Raw genomic sequence first — 22,645 nt, 5'->3', positions numbered from 1 at the left:
GCGTTAAGGACGAGGTGAGTGAGAGGTCATCTCTCTCTTTGCCGCCAAAGACTTGGAAGTCATCCAAAGTGAGAGTAGCAGCAGGCTTTCCCTCTCTAGTTTATCCTGCAGTGGTTGAGGGTGATATGCGATGGTATGAGTGGAGTGTGTATGTGCAGTGAGTATGATTTGGGTTCATCTGTGTCCTGTTCTGGATCGGGGTATTGGACCATGGACAGTATGAGAGGAATTCAGTAGAGCAATGTTACTCTGACCTTTATGAGTGAGAGACAGTTTGTTCTGCATTGACTGACTTGATAAACTGTACCTCATATATGAGACATGGTACCGCAGTATAGGCATCACTAACCAAAGCTTAAACCATTAGGTATTCAAGTACTAGCATACTAAAGGAACTGGCAGCAATGCAGTATCTTTGTCGAAAATAAAATTAGCCACCATTACACAGTATTAAAGGCCCTTTATTAGGGGTCCATGCATGACATGGTGGAACCCTGTTGTTTTGTTTTTTTGTTTTCTTCCCTAAAACGAATTATGCAGACCAAACCGCAAGTCGTAGAGACGTGACATTTGGTCAATAGAGTTCCCTCATACTTCTCAGGCAAGTGAGATGGGACCAATCAGTCAACTGGTGGCGCTATAGTGCAGGGTTTTACTTTTTGGCTCACCTCTCATGAACTGCAATTTTTTTCCTATTCCAAAAGAAACATTTTTTTTTTTGCGAACTAGTCCTACGATCTTTGGCCTGTCTTTATAAATATGGTGTCAAACTACCCAGGAGCATGAGACTCTCAATAATTATCAGAAATGTGTTGAGATTTCTAAATAATATGGCTGCCACATGCCAATCAATTCTAGGGCGCCAGAGCCTAATTTACTCAAACAGCTGTAACTCAAGATTGTTTACAAGGATTCACTTAAAACATGAAAGGCATATACAGGACAAGATTCTGAGGAACCATAAGTCCAATCAAGCTAAAATTTGGCATAATACATTTCTATGCTTCTATGTCCTGTAACTGGAATTTTGACGATGAAATTGGTAAGAACTGGCCAGTGGGGTTGATATGTGTGAAGGGTGCTTGGACCCCACAAATCGCTGCTTGGGGCCATATCTATTATTATTATTATTATTATTATTATTATTATTATTATTATTATGCAATATATATTCAACCAGTCATGAAATGTGAGTCTAAATAAAGTAACTGAAAACTGTAATATTTGACTATCTCCAGGTCAGAAGCAGAAATATAATTATGAGCTTTTCTTAACTGTCGTGAAACTGACCATTAATATCATTTACAAATAACACAAGACCACACATCTGAAACCAACTCAGATACTTGACCAGAAGTGCTCTGAAGATGCCTTGCTGAGAAAATATTAATTTCACTTTAGAACCAAAGAAATTAATAATTGGAATGAATGTGTCATTGTGCTTGGTCTGAGGCAGTTCAACCACTGGGAAAATGCCAGTAAATAACATAAAGGAGAAAAAAAGATACTCATAAAAGAGATTCAATAAAAGGGTCTCGTTTCACTGCATGGAATACACTTGATGATTTTATTGGTAATATTAAGACAATGAAGCATTCGCGAAGCACCAATAATGACAACTACAAGCATTGTATTCATTGGCTTTTAAAAACTGAAATTATGCAAAAGACAAAAGCATGAATGTGGAAAGCAAAAAAGGTCAGACACAGACACTTCATCATTGAAACACTCCAATTTTATCCAGCTGATAGAAAGAAAGAACAAAAGAAAGGGAGGATTATAATTAGAGTTAGTCTATGTTTGTCTGATGAGAGCTCTTCCAGCCTGTGTCTTTTGATACGGATATTGTGATTGGTCAGGGCATATAAAGAATTCTGTGATGCACAACGACAACCATTAGCGCCCATCATTGTCAAGCCCTGTCAGCATGTCGCCTGCATTCATACAGCAACAAATGTGCATGTAGAGCATTAAAGTGACACTACAGTGAACCACGGTTACATCACACTCATTGCATATTAGGGAGAAGTATTATGTAAACATAATTATCTTGTTAATGTGTTTGCATAAAAATATTACACAACGCTCTTGACACTAATTCTAAGAGTACAAATCCAAAGTCTGTAAGGTCAGAGCTTAGCACATATATATAAAGCCAAGCTAAAGTTAATCTAAGATCAAAGGTAAAGGTTGGCTGAGACTTTCTAGAGACCATGCTCCTCCTCTACATAGGACTGAAGGTTCATAGTCAATCATAAAATTTATACTTCTTGATAAATCTTTAAATCTCTTACCAAAAAACACATTGAGACCTCACTTTATAGGGCAAAATAGAACATTATATAGGCATGTCTGTGAACAAAGCAAAGAGCCAACGTCCCTTATTTTTCTGTAATTATGGCACAGAGCCTGCTTTACAGTTCATATGGGCAACATGTGGCACTGCTATGTCTGACACGTGCAAATTTCCCATAGGGAACAAAGTGAACGGTTTCCCCAATACAGAGAAGCTGCTTTTTTCAGATTATATGCATCACTTGACAAAGAAAACCCCACAGTTTTAGATCATAATTACGAGGCACACTTTAAAAGTGACTTAAAAAAAAAAAGCTTTATTCCTTGTTGCCATGGCTCACCATCTTAGACTATTTCAAAATCAGCTAACAATGCATGAAGACAAGGAGTGAACCAAATATACAATGGCCACTGGCCATTAAAAATACCATCTCAACCCTTAACCAAATAATGGCTAATTGAGGTTTTTAACTCCACCTTGCTCCTGACAGCAAGACAACAGGGTGCTCAAAATGTTTCAATGGAGCCCTGTGTTAGCCTCTTGCTAATGCTAACTTTAGCATAGCGCCCAAACAGTGTGGAAGCCAGGCAGACTACACAAACAACAGCATTTCTGCTTTCAGCTCGACATATCCGAAATGAAGGTGATGCTGAGGATGTGGTTGGACTGGGGAGGAAGGAAAAAAAGTCCCTCTACTCTATATTTTCACAGAGCCCATCAAGAAACACAGACTGGTCCTTTTAGCAGGTGGTAAATTTAGAGGCTAGGTTAGTAAATTTAGCCTGTGATTAGTGCCTGGAGGGCAGGGCAGGGTGTAACTCTGCCAGGAGAGGCTCATTTGCTGAGTGGTAGCACAGAAAGACCCATGTGTATGTGTGAGCAGGCCACATCGTTCTAAAGTACAAAACCTGAGTGTGAAAGCAGGAGATGGGAGGAATAAGGCACAGGTTGTCATTAAGAATTTAGGGACTAACTTGCAACACATCAACACCTTATTAAATTACAGCCCTGCTAATGTTTAGCACACAGAACAAAACTGTAACAGATTTTTTTTGTGGAGTCACTGCAGTCAGTCATTGAAAGTGTAAATAGGGAGGATATAAAGGCCTTATATCCTGTTTTTTTAATCCATCAATCAGGTTCCTGGAGACAAGAAAAGCATATTGCTCACAACACATTTACCCAGTTTTGAAACGTTGCATTGGTTAAAATGTTAAAAAAAGATGTGATGGAAACCTCTCAAATACAGATAAACCTCACAAACACACCTTTGGTTGATGATCCTCAAAAACACAAACATTAAAACAATCACTTCTCTTGTAGCATAGTATTATGCATAAGATAAACTCTGAGTTGACCTGAGCAGCTTTCCATTTTAATATAGTAGTAACTCTTACGATTTAAACTGAATACTTGATTTTATGTTGGCCTTTATTTGTCATATCAAAAATATTCATCATCGTTTCCAATGATTTAATCTAAGGATGCTTTCACGTAATGCAGCATTTAGTCTGTTTCAATCGAGCACTGGTGTATTTTCCCCCTCTGTGAGGTTCATTTAGGCAGTGAGAGTGAGACCACAGCAATCACACTCAGGTTTGGACCAGAACAACCTGTCCGAGACCGTGTGATGAGGCAGTCTCAGTCCGTTTGCAGTGAACTCTAGCACGGTTTCATTGCAGTGAGAAACCCTGAATTGACCCGACTGCAGGAAGAAAACCAAACATACTGTGTATTATGGGTTGCAGGTAACATTTTTTTTTTGCAGATGCAAGCTGCTAATGCTGGATGTCATAGACAAAACTTTATTTATATAATTAACTAATTGTTTATTTAACTCCGGCTCCATGTTCTCCGTGCTCAAGTGAATTTTGCGATTTGTACATGCACTTGCGTATTTCTGATCAATGAATGAAAGAGTATTACAAGTAACTTTTCAGACATACACACTCCTCAGCCAAAGTGTTTTTGCTTTTTGGTTCATTTAATTTATGTGCATTGTGAAACCAACCCAAAAATATCAAATTCACTCTAATTTGGACTCAGCAAACGGACTATTAGTTGTGAAAGCGCCCTTAGGCTATATGATTAAAAGAGTTGGCTAAGCCATAATTTGTTACAGTGTTAAATGAAACTCACTCTTTAGTGCACACAGAAATGACAGGAAGCATACCGAAGTAATATGCTCCACAATGGGTAAAAGTGCAATGTAAGTGGAACTAACCACAAATGGTAAGAAAACAGGCCATCAATACTAATAACAAGTGTACAAATGGCATCTTTATATGCTGTGTCTATAGTGAAGACAGTCATAGTGAGGTGAAGGTACACGCCTCAAATATAACCTATTTCTTCCCCATAAAACCACAGGCAAATTTAACAATTTTAAAAAAGGACTAACTAGACAACGTAGATCAGTGTTAAAAACAGACCAGCAGTTTACAGTTTTGGAGCAGACAGTGACAGACACTTATGAACCCATGTAGGGTTGAAGTAATAACACTCATGATCTGATACTGCATGTGTTCAATTTAAACATTTACTGCTCAAAAGTCAAGGTGCCTGTTTGTTTCTCACTCACAAAAAGAAACACAGCAACAGGCTATTTTATATGATGATTGTGCTGAGAGTTGACAGTGCAGTCTCTATTATACAGCACATCACACATATCTGTGTATTTCTAAGTCCTCTCTGTGTAGCTGGTGGATAACAGGAAATATTTCTTACTGGTAATTTCCCCCTCTTCTGACTGTCTAGAAGATATGGTTAATAGTAATTTTAATTTGTTGCTGGTAAATTAGCCATGATTAATGTAATGAATCTTGTTCTATATGTCTAAATATCAGTTTAAAGGAATGTAAATTTATGAGTTAGCACACTTTTTAGATATATTTTAGCATTTGTCTAGGTTGTTTTCCATTTTCATAGTAATTGTCCTGGGATGATATAAGGTAAAATGGGTGAGAGAATGCAGCGGTATGCAGACATTTTAGTAGGCAGGCTGAAGCATATCCGTTAGCTATCATCACTGAGACTGAGCAGTGAGGAATAAACCATTTCAGTTCATTCCTGATCAACAAATAAACATGCTTGTCAGATAGCACATACTGATTATTACCAACCATGTATTCCAAGTATTTACTATAAAAAAATGAATATATGCCATATGCCTAAAGCCTGGTGTTGATCTGATCCAACACTATTGGCAGAATCTCTTGCCTTCATTGGTCCTGCCTCCATCAGCCATAGAGCCAGGGCCTATTTGACCTTGAAAGGTGGTTCTCTTTCTAGCCAGCGAACACGTACTTTCTGTTTATAGTGATACTCCTTGAGGAAATCCTGCATAGCTGGTGGCAGTGGTAGGGCACCAATGCCATCATAGGTGGTCTGATTGCAGATGGCAGCACGCGCCAGATGCTGCAGGCTGAATGGAAAAGTCCTGTGTAGGGGGACGGTGAGCAATGGCTCAAAAAACATACAGGCGCTTGGGTCTTTGTAGTGCTCCAACAAACCTGTGACTGTTGAGGAATGGAAGACACAGGGGTCGTGCGCATCGAAGCTAAAATTGTGGTTCCACTGTTCAATGCGTGCATGCAAAGAACGATTGTATCGGCGGAAACTGACAGAAAATAAATAGTCCTCCTGGGCAGAGTCACGTAGTAGAAAGGTGCCCTCTGGTCGGCCATCCAACAGTGCCTCTGCCTGGTAGCGATCCATCACTCCCCAATAGCAGGGAAGTGCTGTGATGGCCAGTAGATCAGGCACCAAGCAATGGATAAAATCAATCTGTGTGTGAACCTTCCAGGGTCCTGGCTGCCTGGAGGAATGTCCATCTCCAGAGGCATGTCTTTGCTTAGGCCTCCGTGCCTGTAGACACAGAGTGGTCGAGTCCTCCTCTGAGTCACAGTCAACAGGTTGAGATTGCGCTGCCATGGTCACCCCAACTTGGGCCATTATCCCGGACAAACCCACTGTTCCAGCCCCCGAACTTTTGACCTCCCCATGTCCTTCTCCAGAACAGGGGGCCATCTTTGGTCCCAGTTTGTAAAGTGTAGCTCTCTGTGATGTGGCCTCCAGTGTGTGAATCCTTGCATTTGGAGGAGGGTCAACACCTTCCTCTATACTTAATCTACGTCGTTCACGGAGCCTCTCCTCCTCATCCTCTGGAGAGGGATGTGTTGAGTCAAAAGCGTCCAGCATTGCAGTGGAGGAATGCGGGCTGACTGGTGCTGTGTGCTGCTTGATGAGATGCCACTTGTTGGCCAGATCGGAGCCCGGTGGGAACGGGCAAGTTTCCAGCATCAGCTCTGTTATGTGGATCTTGCGCTTAGAGGAAACCAGGCTCTTGGCCGACCGAGGGCGGCGGGGAGATGGCAGGGGCAAGCATAAGCCTACAGTGTCCTTTAGCCTCTGCCGTACAGAGCGAACGCTTAAACTCTGCCCACTGACCCCTCCTCCAGTATCACCCACTTCCTGAATGGAGCTGGACCCATAGCAACGTTCCCGCCTGCTCAAACCGCCTCTCGAACGTCCAGTCCGCCTGTCTGCTTCCAGTGAGCTCTGTGTCTTAGTGGAGCAAGAGTGTTTCTTCTTACCTCCCCAAGGAGCATGCCGGGAATAAGAATCTCTACGTACAAGTGGGACCCTTCGCGTATCCTCACTTTCTTTGTCAACTGTGATCTCAACAAATTGGGGACTATCTGCCACACAGTTGTGGCCTCTATGTCCCCCGCCTCCTAAGTTAACCTGTGAAGGACCAGAGCCCCGATCGTCCTGGGACTCACCTGTGTGTGCTCCATGAGAAGGTGCACCTATGTCCACCACACAGTGGATGCGATCCATGTCCATATTCCATACACCTGCTTCTGAGCCACTGGTGTTAAAGAGGGTTTGACATCTGCTTCTGAGGTTGCTCCACATCCTTCCCACTTTCTCCATAGATTGGAGACGAGGACCTATTGGGTAAATAGAAATGAAAAATTAGTCACTATGAAAACTATGAACTTGACACCATGAAAGGTCTTCACTTCTGACTGTGAAAACATGTGATTAGCATTTAGAAAGCGGTAATTACTTTGTGACGCATGAAGGAACTTCTAGGTTAAAAAGTGTGGAGTGATATACAGTGTGTTAAAATAACTGCAAAGACAGTTAGGCACTTAACAGCACACAGAATGTGCCAGCATAGAATTTCTGGCTATATAGTAAATTGCACATTCAGTGTGGTCATGTGCTAGTAGCTGGACAAGGTGGGCATGTGAAGCATGTTAGGCATGATGAGCCACATGAAGACAGGGTGCATAGCATGTGGGTGTACTGCGCACATGCATAAAGAACTGTGTGGCTTGTAGAGCCACACGATGAGCATAGAGTTGCCAGGCAGAGATGCAAGGCCATGGCTATAAATGAACCCTAGCATCTACTCCCAGCTGATCTGCTGGTATGTAATGTATTACTGAGCCAGTCTAGACCTGACTAAGAACTTTCCCTGTCATAAAAGCAGACACATGCTAAGAAGAAATACTGACGAATGGGAAGAGTGGGCACAGAAGGAGAGAAAAAAAGCAGATGAGGGTAAGAGGTAGGTTTTGCCATTTATCTGTTCAAGCCTTGAGTCAAACAATGAAAAGTTTTTCTTCCCCTTTCTACACTGAGACACATCTTACCTTGTTTGAACAAAAGTGGTCATGGTATGCAAATATATAACTATAGCCATATCTTTACCCTGTCTAGTGCTCCATTTTTAAAGTGATTAACTGAAGAGTAACTTTTTTCCAAAAGAAAGGTCTAAGTCAAAGGGCTAAGGTGTTCTATCCAGCATTAAAACTTAGTTTATTGATTTATCAACATTAAGAAAGTACTAGACCTTCTGAAATATGCAGACTTCACCAGAGATCCCTTAATAAGCCTTTCTACTTATAGGAATTCATAGATTTCATATATTTCATTTTATCTAATTTCTAATAAATTCGATTTTAAGTAAAGTATGTCTGCTGGTTTTTCACAAGCTTCAATCGACTTTTATCCTCAAGGATACACTTGGGCATGTAAAGCTTGACTGTGATGTTAGCCTATTGTCTGCTATGATATGCTATATGCTATTGTCTCAATGCTGTATGATAAGATCTTAGCAGACACACATATTTTAAAATTCATAATAAAACTACTTGTGTGATAATAGAAAACAAGAGTGTCCAAGTCTGTTTCTTCAGAGAGGCGCCACTCTGCAGAACACTTAATTAAGAATTAGACTTATATGTGCACACATGTAACATATATATGTACACATTTATAGTATCTGTATGAACCTTAATAACAAAAGAGTTCAACTACACCAAGTGTCTTACTAACAGTGTGCCATAGCAGAACTAGGAGTTGGATAGCACAACATCAACAATGAGCCACCAAACCGTGCAGACCACATTTGACTGACACTAGAAGTACAACAGTAACAGTCTGAAAGCTAAAGAAATCATGACCAAAGTGGAGGGCTTTTTAGCGATAGATAACCATCCATACTCGGCTGTAGAGGATGTGGGACTCTGTTGCTTAACATCTCACCTGGGGCCATGCTATGCGCTTCCCAATTGGAAAAACTTTTCAAATGTTGCCATTCCTCAGTTCTATCAAACAGTTTACGCCCACATAGACCACATTCTGAAAAATAACATTACCTAATTAGGCTTTACAAGCAAATATATTTAGTTCCAAAGTCAGTCCCATGTCCATGTTAAGCTTAACAGCTCAGTGTATTGATCTGTTGTTGCTTCTTAACAGTAAGACCAGAATCTGTTGCATGTGCCCTTTAGTATACAGGCCTATATTAAACAGGCCCGGTGGTATAATTAAAAATGTTCACATTTTATCTTGCTGTGTAATTCAGAGTGATCATGTTTAATACCACAAATGTGAGATTACAGCTCGCAGTTAAAGAAAAAAAAAAAAGGGTCACGAAAGCTTAACATGGGCTAGTTCTGGCAATTGTTTTAATTGTCAATACATCAATTTAAACCATGTTTGGTGTCTTTGCCTGAGTAGGTACGTGTCGCAGTATATCTGGCCCAGCCCCTTTAATAACAGTAGATCAGTAGATCTGGCCCCAGCCTCACAGAACACTGATCGGTCCATCTCTACATTAAACCATACAGTGAGCCCTCATGCCCTGTAGATTGGGCGTTGTCATCCTGGAAGAGAGCACTCCCGTCAGAATAGAAATGGTTCATCATTAAATAAAAGTTCTAGGTAATTCTTTCAGAATAACTTTATATTCCCTCAAACCTTCCCTCAGAGGGGACAAGCGAACCCAATTCATGACAACAAAATGGCACCTACAGCATAACAGCCACCAGTTTTTGATTTAAATTGCTACCCGTCTGCACCATGTCTCCAACTAATCATACCAGTGTTTAGGCACATTATTCAGCTAAACTGTTTTAATGGCGGCACGGCGGTGTAGTTGGTAGTGTTGCTGCCTCAGCGCTCTAGGGTCCCAGGTTCAATCCTTAGCTTGGGTTACTACGTGTGTATGTTCGCCCTGAGTCTTCATGGGATGCCTCATCCAATCCAGCATCCCATCCAGGGTGTAATTCCCCCCCTCATGCTCAATGATATTCACCGGATTCGCCGCAGCCCTAACCAGGATAAAGCACTTACTAAGAGTGACTGAGTGAGTGAAATATTTCAATGCTTAAAGCTAGCAAAATGGGAGAGATGGTGCACTAGAGCTGAATTACATAATAGAAAATTCACACGAAAAAGGATACTTTGCTACAACTGGACTTGCTGTGCACATGACATTCCATATAAACAACTGGAAAAAAGCTTTAATCTGATGTTTCACACACAAGGCACATGATGTGCATTTATTTTTCTCATATATTTCACCCTTTCCTGCAACCTTCTGTGTTCAAAACGCATGCCTAATGTGCCAGAATATCAGATGCATCTTGGGAAACTGTGCTTTTCCATGTGAGTTAGCATTTTTTTTCCCTTGACTTTACTAATCATGGTCACAAAAACAAAGAAAGTACAGCTCTGGTTTTCCAGAAGGGAAGGCCTGAGTGAGTAATCTTTGTATACTCTCACATTCTGTTGTAAGGATTAGAGAGGAAGGTGCAAATTATGTCATAGTATGTCAAAGAAATATGTCCCACACACAAAAAAGTGATTTGATATTTCTCTAGGAAAGAACAAGGGACCTTAGTGTGTGATACGAGTTCAGAGACATAAACTTTAGCAAGTGCATTCTTTTTCTGGTTATCTGTGAGTATCATTACTGTTCAAACACTTTTCTATACTTTCAAATTCACAGCATACAGAAAGTGCAGTTGTGTGATTTCAGTAGATTTCAATGAGGTTTATGCTTCACTTACACGGGCCTCACAATGCTTGTTAAAATGGGAGAGTAACTGTTACTCGTAAGCACACTGCATAAATTGGCCTGAATTCTTATTATGGAGCCAAGCACTTAGTGCTCTCTTGTTTTCATTAATATTTTTTTCTGCTGGAAATGTGTAAATGCAAGAACCTCCCTCAACCTGATCTGCCACACTTACATATACCAGCACAATGATCTTTACTGTGCTTTTTTTGAGTTATGATCACAAATAAATGGTACTATACTCTTAGCTTTACTCTTATTGTGTTTCTCTTGGGGATGTAAAATTGGCTTCATATTATGCCAATTTTTCATATTATTCTTTCTGACAACTTTTTCAACATATAGACAAGTTGGATATAAGTACAATATATTTAGAGATACGTACAATCTGAGGACATGTTAAATTTGCTTCAACTGGGCCTCTGGGCAGCACAATAATACCTGATCTTCATCATCTCACTTAAATGAAAATACATCTGAGTGAGTTTTAAAATAAAGAATCATTACTGGTGTTTTTCTAGATGATACATAAATGCAAATCTTTTAGCTAACTTGGTATTATTTAACACTGTATGACAGATCAGCGGGGGCCGCTATGACAGAAATTACGAATGCAGGACTATGAAGTAAACCAGGTGTTGAGTACGTGACCTGCGGGTTGAGACCAGCCTAGGTGCTAATCCGGCTCACCAAATAAATTTGGAATCAGCGTTCTAAATTAAAATGACCTTGTGGACCATAATTGAATTGAAAGATTGGAAAAAAGAGATAGTCTCTGTTACTCCACTTGAGGAATATGAATACGAATATGAAACTCAGAGTCATAAACTTTGCTACTGACAATAACTGCTACGTTATGTGTGAATAGGGTGAAATCCGATATATTGGGACAGTTTTTGATTTTACAAATTGGCTTTAATAAAACAAATACCCCAACATGTGATGACACTTCTGAAATCGTGCGGGATACTTAGTCATGACATAGTTACAGGAACTATCAATATATGCTAATGTATGAACACTGTAGGCTAAGTAAAATTAAGTACATATTAAGATGCTGGCCTAATATTCTATTGGACTAAGTGTAATATGGCCTGTTACCTAAAATTGGTTCGACACCCCTAGAGTAGACAAGCCACTAACCAAACTGCCTATAACCAAACACTAAACTAACCAAACTGCCTATGGCAGTGTTTCTGCTCAGGAGGAAACACAGCAGATTTGTTATCTCTGCTTTAACATATAACCACAAAAGAGGCTTGGTTCTCTGGTTTCCTGCCACGTTCCAAACAAACATGCCAGTAGGTGGACTGCACATTAATATTCAAATCAACTCATTACATCTGAACAGCATCTTCCAGTGCTGATCTTCATTTTAGATGCAGACAAAATCCTGACACTCAAGAGACAAACACAAATGGACTCTTAGTGCTGCCGTTTTGTCTGGACATTGAAGAAAAAACTGAGCTGTCAACATTATTCAAGTGTGTGTGTATCTATAGCAAAAGGGCGCTCCCTTTCAATGCATTTTCAGTATGGTTGGAATATTACCACTACAATCAGATCCACACAAAAATAAATATGCCAATCTTCTCATTGAAACATCCTGTTATAAGGGCAAGACTTACATCTACTAGGAGATATAGGATCTTGTTATGGGTAGCACTGTCTAGGCTGCATAATTATGCGCTCTTCAGAACTTCAACTCACTCACAGCAGTCATGTTCTGCTGCATGTTCAAAAAAGTCGAGAAGTCTTGAAATGTCAGAGACATCAAAGTTGGGTGATTTTATAACAGAAACTGAAATGTAAAAGGGAGAACAACTTTTTGCACAAATGTAAACTTTAATGTTAGCAGAATTTATGACTGAATGGCAATTGTGTAAGCATATGTACACGAGGATAAAGTAATTCTTTATGCTCTCATTAGCCAGTTACTTCAACTGACATTTAGAATTTGTTGCAACAAACAATGCTCTTACAAACTGCAACAAAAAAAGCAAAGGCTTATTACAACACTCTAGGGATATATGGGATTAAGAAAATAATTAATATACTCAATCAGTATATGTTATATAATTAAGATATAATCATTTAATATATATAATAAATTAATTCTACACCACATATTACATATATACACACACACACATTATATATATATATAGGCTCACACACACACCAGAGGGAGAAGAATGAGAAAATATTGCCAAGTCAAGATGTGCCATGCTGATAGACTCTTAGCCAAAAAGACTGAGTGGTGTAAAATAATCAAAAGGCGCTTCAACAATGTATTACTTTAGGGGTGTGCACACTTATGCAATCAGGCTATTGTAAGTTTTACTTTTTCTATTTTTCCCTAAAATGTATCTGATTGTTTTCCACTTAATTTTTATACATTGTAATTTCACAGTGAGGGTGGAAAAAGTTCTGACATGATTTATCTTGGTTTCATTTTTTTATTTTTTTTTTTACATCACCTGTCATTTTAACAGGGGTGTGTAGACTTTTTATATCCACCGTGTGTGTGTATACATACACATATACACACACAGTACTGTGCAAAAGTCTTAGGCACATGCAAAGAAATGCTGTAAAGATGGCTTCTAAAATAATGAAATTAAATGTTTCTACATAAAAAAATACTATAAAGAGCAGTAAACAGTAATAAAAGAAACAAAGTCAATATTTGGTGTGACAACCCTTTGCTTTAAAAAAAATTAAAGAAGAAAATTAAAAAAATCTTAGGTACAATTTGTGCAGTTTTATAAGGAAATTAGCTGGTAAGTGTTACTGAGCATCTTGCAGAAGCAGCCACAGTTCTTCTGGAGACTTTGACTGTCACACTTGCTTCTTATTTTTGCAGCAAAACCCAGCAGCCTTCATTATGTTTTTTGTTTGAAAAGTGTCTCTTACATAATATACTGCTTTCTTTACTGACATACAAACATTTACAACAAAGTTTGTACTAAAAAAAAATCAAATAAAAATAGGGTGCCTAAGACTTTTGCACAGTACTGTATACACAGATCAGCCATAACATTAAAACCACCTGCCTAATACTGTGTAGGTCCCAGTTGTGCCACCAAAACAGCTCTGACCCGTCAAGGCATGGACTCCACAAGACCTCTGAAGGTGTTCTGTGGTAGCTGGCACCAAGACATCAGCAGCAGATCCTTTAAGTCCTGTAAACTGCGAGGTGGTACCTCCATGGATCGTACTTGTTTGTCCAGCACATCCCACAGATGCTTGATCAGATCGAGATCTGGGGAATTTGGAGGCCAAGTCAACACCTTGAACTCTTTGTCATGTTCCTTAAACCATTCCTGAACAATTTTTGCAGTGTGGCAGGGCGCATTATCCTGCCGAAAGAGATCATTTCCATTAGGGAATACCGTTGCCATGAAGGGGTGAACTTGGTCTGCAGCAATGTTTAGGTAGGTGGTACGTGCCAAAGTAACATCCACATGAATGCCAGGACCCAAGGTTTCCCAGTAGAACATTGCCCAGAGCATCACACTGCCTCCTCCAGCTTGCCTTCTTCCCGTAATGCATCCTGGTGCCATCTCATTCCCAGGTAAGCAACACACACACACACCTAACCGTCCACACGATGTAAAAGAAAACATCATTCATCAGTCCAGGCCACATTCTTCCATTGCTCCATGGTCCAGTTCTGATGCTCCCATTGTAGGTGCTTTCGGCAGTGGACAGGGGTCAGCATGGGCACTCTGACTGGTCTGTGGCTACGCAGCAAGCTGCGATACACTGTCCGTTCTGACACCTTTCTGTCATAGCCAGCATTAACTTTTTCAGCAATTTGTGCTACAGTAGCTCTTCTGTGGGATTGGACCAGATGGACTAGCCTTCACTCCCCACACGCATCAGTGAGCCTTGGGTGCCCATGACCCTGTTGCCAGTTCACCGATTGTTCTTTCTTGGACCACTTTTAGTAGGTACTAACCACTGCATACCCGGAGCACCCTACAAGACCTGCCATTTTGGGAATGCTCTGACCCAGTCATCTATCTGTGACAATTTTGGCCTTGTCAAAGTCGCTCAGATCCTTACGGTTGCCCTTTTTCCCTGCTTCCAACACATCAGCTTCGAGAACTGACTATACACTTGCCTCTTTATATATCCCACCCATTGACAGATGCCATTCTAAAGAGATAATCAAATGTTATTCACTTCACCTGTCAGTGGTTTTAATGTTATGGCTGATCGGTGTATATATGAATGACCAGACTGGTCTGAGCTGACAGAAAGTGTATAGTAAATCAAATAATCACTCTTTACAACCCTGGTGAGCAGAAAACCATCTCAGAAGGCACAACACATCAAACCTTGAGGTGGACGGGCTACAACAGCAGAAGACCACATCAGGTTCCACTCCTTTCAGCCAAGAACAAGAATCTGAGGCTATCATGGGCACGGACTCACCCAAACTGGACAATTGAAGATTAGGAAAAAGACCAGGTGTTTTTTTTTTTTTTTCCTAATCTTCAACTTTTCAGTGAGTCTGTGCCCATGATAGCCTCAGATTCTTGTTCCTGGCTGACAGGAGTGGAACCGGATGTGGTCTTCTGCTGCTGTAGCTCATCAACATCAAGGTTCAATGTTCTGTGTATGCCGACATGCTTTTCTGCTCACCACAGTTGTAGAGAGTGATCATATGAGTTACTATAGACTTCCTGTCACCTCAAAACAATCCGGCCATTTTCCTCTAACCTCTCTTATCAACAAGGAGTTTCCACCCACAGAACTGTTGCTAACTCAATGATTTTTTTTTTATTTTTGGCATCCCAGGAATTTCTGAAATACTCAAAGAATCCCTTCTGGTACCAACAACCATGCCACAATCAAAGTCACAGACATCACATTTTTTCTTCATTCTGATGTATGATGTAACATTATCTGCATGATTTTATGCACTGGTTGATTGGTTGATTAGATAACTGCAGGAAAGCAGGTGTACATGGGTTCCTAGTAAAGTGGACTGCATCATGTAAGCTTATTTCTCTGTAGTTGAATAAATAGAAATAATCTAACTATCTGAATAATGAAATCACCATTTGCGTATTCGTTATACCCCTTGTCCGTAAGTTGGTAAGTGAGAAAATGTAGTGTCAAAACAGAAAAGTCACCTCAGACAATATTTTAATGCAGAGAACAGCATGTGGTGTGCATCATTACTGCAAGTCTCAGGAGTGGGCGGCTTTACTGTCATGCGGACAGGAGTGGGAGGTCAGATATGACGTTTGCGGGACAAAAGAGAGATAATACATTTCCAATAACATCGAGTACAAGTCCTTTAAAATCTCCATTATACATTACTGGACACCTACCTCGAGTTTGATCATTTTAAACCAAAAGCTTCACTGTATGTGCGGCATTTCATACACTCTGGACACTTGTCTCAAATGGAGCATTTATTTCTGTGTCTTCATTCACTGGATTAGTGAAAACACTATATGGCCAAAAGTTTGAAGCACAGAACTGTATAGGATGTATAGAGCCCCGACTTCAACCTCACTGAACACCTTTGGGATGAACTAGAATGCTTACTGTGTACCAGGCCTGCTCAACCAGTGTCAATGCCTAACCTCATTAATGCTCTTGTGGCTGAATGAGCATCAATCCCAACAGTCACTCTCCAAAATCTAGTTGAAAGCCTTCCCAGAAGGCTGTAAGTTATTATAACAGCAAAAGAGGGACTACCTCTTAAATGGGATGTTCAACAAGCACGTATGGGTGTGACGGTCAGATGTCCACATACTTTTGCATATATAGTGTATAACACGCTATTACCGATAGTGTAATAGTCAAATTATGATAAACGTGAATTGCCACTGTCAAGTTCATTAATCAAATGAGATTTTCACTCCAATTCTCTGTGGAAGACCTTTCACAAAGTTTGAATTTTAACTGATGCCAGATCATGTGCTGTTAGAGTTTTCAACATGTTGAAGTATTCAACTGACATTAAGTAAAGTTGATCTGTGTTTAATATATCCGTTCATTACTTCTCCATACTACCCGAGGTACCAACATTGGTAACAAGAAAATCCTATGCGGCATAGAAAGGGGGAAAAAACAATTAAACAAAAAAACAAAACAAAACCCTAGGTATGTCGATGGTCAGGGTGGCTCGATGATAACAGCGTAACTAATCAAACCTAGTGGTTAAACTGATATTTAACGGCAACCTGCAGACATATTTGGATTTATAAATGACCAGTTGAATCTACTATTTTGCATATAAGCCTAATAATAATGTAAATATGAGCATCAGTACACTTTTAAAATCAGAGCTTTTAGTATTAATGTGAAAGAAAAAGATCAAGGTAATCACACAAATCAACATGTATACACAAAATACATAACATATTTAAAAAAAAAATGAATTAAATAAGCCAACATAGTACAAAGAAAACAGAAAGAAAATATTAAATGGCAACACACAGGACATGTACTGCACTATTGAGCGACCTGACTGTTGATGCAGAAATGCAAAATAATCACAATGCAAAAACGTTCATTCAACCATTTTGCATAGAGAATAATTCATTTCAATTTCTCCCACTCAGATCCCCTCAGACTATTTTGGTGGTAACTAGACTAACTGATCACATGAACCTGTTGAGCTGCATGGATTAATAGTATGTTGATTCTGGTGTGATTTTGCTAACTTTTTCACCCAAATGTGCACCAAGCACCAGGGCAAAAGTCGTGTGACTGCTACTTAATAATCAGCAGTTCCTCAATTTTGTTCTAGACCAAAGAGACCACAGTCTCATCTTCTTGTTTTCTAAAGTAACTGCCGTTGTGTCTTTCATGTACCATGTTCTTTTCCTTCCAGTGAATTGGCTTTTCTGCCAGGTGAATTTTATTTGTGTTTGGTCTTACTCCTGCTTTAGCTTCTATCACCATAGCATGGGGTCAAACATCGTAAAGGCTACAGCTAAACCACAGACATTGGCAATTCTGTTAAACACAACTATGTGCACCCCCGACAGGAAAAATGTTTCACGGCAAATGATACTTGATTACACTACACTTTTTCCCCACTCCTCTCCTAACATGTTACTGAACATCATTTCATTAAATCTTACAAATATTTAAACAGTAAAGCTAGGCTTAAGGCACATTTCTGTTTCTAATGCAGTCTAATGTAGCATTACTGTTGACCTTTGTGACTTATTTGAATGCTTCGATTCAGTGGTTGTGAAGTACAAAGAGCAGGTCAAGGTCAGGTCTGAGTCAGCATATTGCAAAAATGATGCTACTAGAATGGATTTCATTTCTTCTTCTTCTTCTGCCTCCTGCTGTCCTGCTGGCGTGGACAGTAATGCAAATTTACTGACAATATGTCCAATACCCTGGTATAGAGTATGTCCAGTATATTGCCTACGTCTTATAGTGACCAATATACAGTTGATAAAAAAAATGCATCTGCTTTCAAGATCACTCGTGTTAACTGCAACAATGGATTTGTCACCAACAAAATGGAGAACGCAGTGAGTCATTTCCACAGGATGAACAATTACATCAAAAAGCCCACGTACAGCAAAAAAAAGAGACCTTGCCATGGATGTAGCTGTGGTGATTCAGCTGGAGTAGCTCAGAAACACTGCTGCAATGCTGCACTGTATTAAACCCAAAAAAGCTCCTCTGCTGTTCCTCTCAGCTCAGTACGCCTTCCCTCACAGGGTCCTGATGAGTGGCCTGGCTTTTGGACAACATTAAGGGCGTAATCACTTTCTTTTTCCACTGAGGATAAATGAGATGTTTGTGGTAGCCTTTCTCATTTTGGGAGAGTTGCTGTAAGAGGCTGGGTGAGTTCAGTCTGTTTTGGATCTGATACAGAAACAGTCCTTTGCTGAGTTTTTGCACATATATTAAAGCAGCACCTTATCGTGCCATCTGCAGTAGGAATATCTTGTTGAAAATACAATGGGGTATTTCTAAAGACTGTTTAGGGAATACAATTTAGGAAATTTACCTGCAATGCAAATATGATATTTTTCCTGATATTTTTTCTAAACATGAAGCCTTTTGTATGGCTAAAACCAGTGACAGAAGGCCGAGGAGGAACTCGCTACATACTCGCTCTCTGAACATTCCTGCTTACATTACTGACTAAAAGGTCCCCTTTACAGTTTGGTATACGCTCATTTACCCTGCTGGCACTCTAAACGAATTGGTCTTGAATCCAGACTGCAGCACATTTCCAAGTGGTTAATACAACAGTAAAAGAACATCTATGTTAGCAGAGTAGAGTAGAGAGTATAGAGAACTTTATTGATCCCCAAGGGGAAATGTTGCTATATACTACAGACTCACATGAATGCGAAATGTAAACTCAATACGAGGAATATCTATTTTTGATCTTTGTTATAAACATCATTATGTCCCAGAACAACTTTAGAGCCCAGGCACTGAATTTTGCGAATATTGAAAAAAAAAAAGAAGGGCACTGTTCTCAATCACAATGCTGGCATTTACTGGTTTTTGTGTGTTTTCCTAGCTCTGACGCATGTTATCCATATGATCAGGTAATGATCTAGCTTTCTCTTCAGGTGTGTTAGGACAGGAAAGGCACAAAATCATGCAGCGCACCGGGTTCCCAAGAGTGGCATGGAGAATTGCTAGGATTCAGAAATGCTGAGCTAATATTCAAATACTGAACTTGATATGCAACCACCAACAAACTCATAAAGAATCAAATTGAAAATGATTTGAATTTATTTGCAAGAAAAAGAATAAACTTTTGTATAACAGTAGGGCTGTAGCTGGACATTGAGTCATCTGTGTGATTCATCTAAGTGTTCTAACAGTAATAGTCTCTGACAATACAGGAAAATAATTAGGAAAGCTTACAACACACATATGACATACTGTTCTTAATGTGTCTGAATACGAACTGAACTGTATATTTCATATTTAATTATTGTAGTTTAAAAGCCAGGCTGTGAAGACACAAGTCCTGGTCATGAAGTAATGTCTGAGATGTGAGTGCATCATTCTACACTGCTAAACTCTCCAACAAGGGCAGCACAGCTAGCTGGTCTTATCACTAAGATTTTAGTATTCATATCACAATTGTGTGCGTACATGTTCCCAACAAAAAAATAACGGAAAATAAAAAGTTTCTGAATGAAAAGAGTGTGAATTCTCGGTGGTAGAGAGGATGTGTCCGGGCAGAGCGCAGTGGACTCACACCGCAAATCTGAGTGACACATCGCTCGCGTTCCGTTACATTCATTCAGAGCTCGCTAACAGGCTAACGCTAACAAAACTCACTAAAACCCCGTTCACACGCACAAAACAAACGCGTCGCGAAAACACACCGACAAATTATTTCGACGACAACTAAACCGAGTGCGGTCGCTTACCTCGGACAGCTTGGTCGGCGGCTCCGCAGCCCTCTTTTGTCTGTAAAAAGATGGCTATGTAAAGATGTCAGACTCGTAGCTCTCCTACAGAAGCTTTCCCGTGGCGGTTATAGCGCGCGAGATCCCGACTGGGCATTCCTGAGGTCCGTTTTTTACACATACATGAGGAAAAACTTTTTAATTGTATATAATTGTGGCGCTCTGGAATGCCCGTTTGATCCAGGGCCAGATTTTTTTTGGAGCCTCCGTCTCTCGGTGGTGTCTTCCTTCTTTCTTGACAGCCAATATGACGGTCGCTAGGCGAGCAGAAGGCGAATAACGTGAGCTCGCAGGCGGGGCCGAGTTCTGGGAAACCAGCGAAGGGGAAACGCGGCTCCGATGGTGCGCATGAATGGAGACACCTGATTGGTCAGAAGCGTAGTGACGGGCGTGAGGATTTGCCAATGAACTTGGAGAACGCGAGAGCGTCGCCTCCGTTGCTATCCTGAAAACGTGGAGATCCAAGACAATACATGCGTGAATCTTCCTGTTTTACTCATTTAACTTATTTTATTAGTCCTGATCAAGTATCAAAGTTTAATTCAGTTTCCTTTATTCTAATGCCCTTTTTCATTTTTATGATAATATGTGTAGTGATGGATAAGTTTATACTGTCTTACTAATTATTAATGCTAATACTCCTCAGAGTAGCCTTCTGGTTGGTACAAAGTCCTGGTTTGTGCTACTGTTTCTTCACCAAATAAGATATTCATCTACATATTTGTTCATTTGGCAGCTGTTTGTGTCCATTTACAGTTAAGACAGGAGACAATCCAAGCACTGATCTGAGCTTTTGAGGGTTAAATGGTCCTGGGATTTGAACTCACAGCCTGGTCATTAGCTCAGAATCTGTTCATCTGTTAAATGCCTAAAGTTTACATATAACATTTGACATTAATTCTTCATAGTTGCATGATACAGTAAAAAAATAAAACCAAAATTTCCTTGCTACTCATTACATGGTATTTTTATTCTTCCTTTTATGGAGTTAGATCCACAAATGGACAAGTGGAACCCACGCTTAAGCAGAAGATTAAAATGCAAGGGATGGACCTTATTCAAGCAATTAGACCCAGTGTTTGAGAGATGAGAAGGTATGCAGAAAAGACACAAAGCTGTTATTTTAAAGTTCATAAAACACAAGTATATTTGGAAAGGCCCTGTTTTATAATTAGAGTACAAAAGAGACATTGTCCTTGTCTGGAAACTGCTGTCTAATTTTCTGGCAGACACTGAGTGGCTTTCTTTGACAGTAAGTGTGAACATGAACGCTGGCATCTTGGGGTGGGATGAAGTGCGCCCGAGGGCCCTCACACAACCCCCTCAAGTAGCCTGGTCTATTCTTACCGCTCAGTCTGAACACCCACAGGCCCCACACCATCAGCATCTCAATAGTACATTCAAGTTTCTCCCACTGCTGATGTCATTATCCGGAGCTGTGCTGAATACATGGCTCATGTGAGACCATCCAATGTGAACAGAATATCTTTGACTAATGTCATTGCCAAGCCCTAGGGAAATCACCGTGGTTTGAACAACATCTCTATTCAGTTCCAGCAGAAATCACTCATCTCATTATTGCAGCCTAGACAGAGGAAACATGAGCTTAAATAGACCACAGAGGAAACTCCTAATACTATTAATGGGCTGATGTAATTATCAATCCTATACACTTCTGCCTATCTTTTAAGCCTCACGTGCAATGTCCTGCTCCATTTTTGATAATTTCTTGCAAAATACAACCCTCTTACAAATCTTATCCTTTGTTTTTGCTCTAATCAGTTTGATGATGATGGTGGTGATGATGATGATGATGATGATGATGATACCTGACAGTTTTGCGTCTCTAATGAGTTAACATTTTCAGCAGATTTGCAGGAAAACTGTTCATGCTCCAACAGGATTTGTGTTCAGCTGAATAACCAATTCTGTCAATCATGCAGCGACACCTCTAATTAAAGAGGAAAGGCAACAGACAAACACCCTCCAAAGCAGAGACAGAGGATTAGTGCACAATTACTTACCATGAATCATCAGCAGAATGAGTCCAGGAACTGGGGCTACAGAAAGTCTCCATCTGGACTTGTTCTAAGAAAAAAAGCACATTTCAAAAATCTTAATGGTTTTTGTTTGACAGCATTGGTCATCTGAAGTTAAAAGAGTGATCTGAACCCAAATAAAATCACTTGTATTTACACACACCACTCGGTTCATCCCCATCAGGCTGATGAAACAAAATGCAGTTTATGCGACATATTGAAAGCATGCTGGTTCTCAAAAGAGCACACTGCCATCTAGTGGCGTTCATACAGAACTCATTGTCAGGCACTAAACCAGCAGTGTGTCTTCTACATCCACTCAGTGTGTTTCAGTGTGATTGCAGGAGAAGTGACAAATGCAGTTCATTCTAATAATACAAGCTCTCTGACTTTAGAGCAGTAATCAGTATATTTCTGTATATTAGTATATTAATGAGATTGATGGGAAAATTGTCTATAAATAATAATAGAGCATTATAAATGAGATACTGTT

The 22,645-nt window shown here is 40.0% G+C and overlaps 1 protein-coding gene across 1 annotated transcript; it reads right to left on the bottom strand.

Annotated features, from left to right (window-relative positions):
* Positions 1–1,548: 1,548 nt before the first annotated feature.
* socs5b (suppressor of cytokine signaling 5b) lies at positions 1,549–22,368 on the bottom strand. Its single transcript, XM_026939376.3, has 3 exons — positions 22,316–22,368; positions 22,138–22,201; positions 1,549–7,251 (listed from the first exon to the last, which is right to left on the bottom strand). Exons 1-3 carry the CDS (start codon positions 22,331–22,333, stop codon positions 5,555–5,557), a joined length of 1,779 nt encoding a protein of 592 aa, XP_026795177.3. The 5' UTR covers positions 22,334–22,368; the 3' UTR covers positions 1,549–5,554.
* Between the last annotated feature and the right edge of the window lie 277 nt (positions 22,369–22,645).

The sequence above is a fragment of the Pangasianodon hypophthalmus genome, chromosome 3, assembly GCF_027358585.1.
Source record: "Pangasianodon hypophthalmus isolate fPanHyp1 chromosome 3, fPanHyp1.pri, whole genome shotgun sequence".
NCBI classification, from domain to species: domain Eukaryota; kingdom Metazoa; phylum Chordata; class Actinopteri; order Siluriformes; family Pangasiidae; genus Pangasianodon; species Pangasianodon hypophthalmus.
The sequence above is the reverse complement of the archived record's forward strand: the minus strand, read 5'-3'. Positions and strand labels throughout refer to the sequence as shown.

Bases quoted from the DNA above. Each gene is read 5' to 3' on its own strand.
- socs5b (XM_026939376.3), bottom strand. The intron at 7,252-22,137 runs GTAAGTAATTGT...TTTACCCAATAG, and splicing joins CATTCTGCTGATGATTCATG to GTCCTCGTCTCCAATCTATG.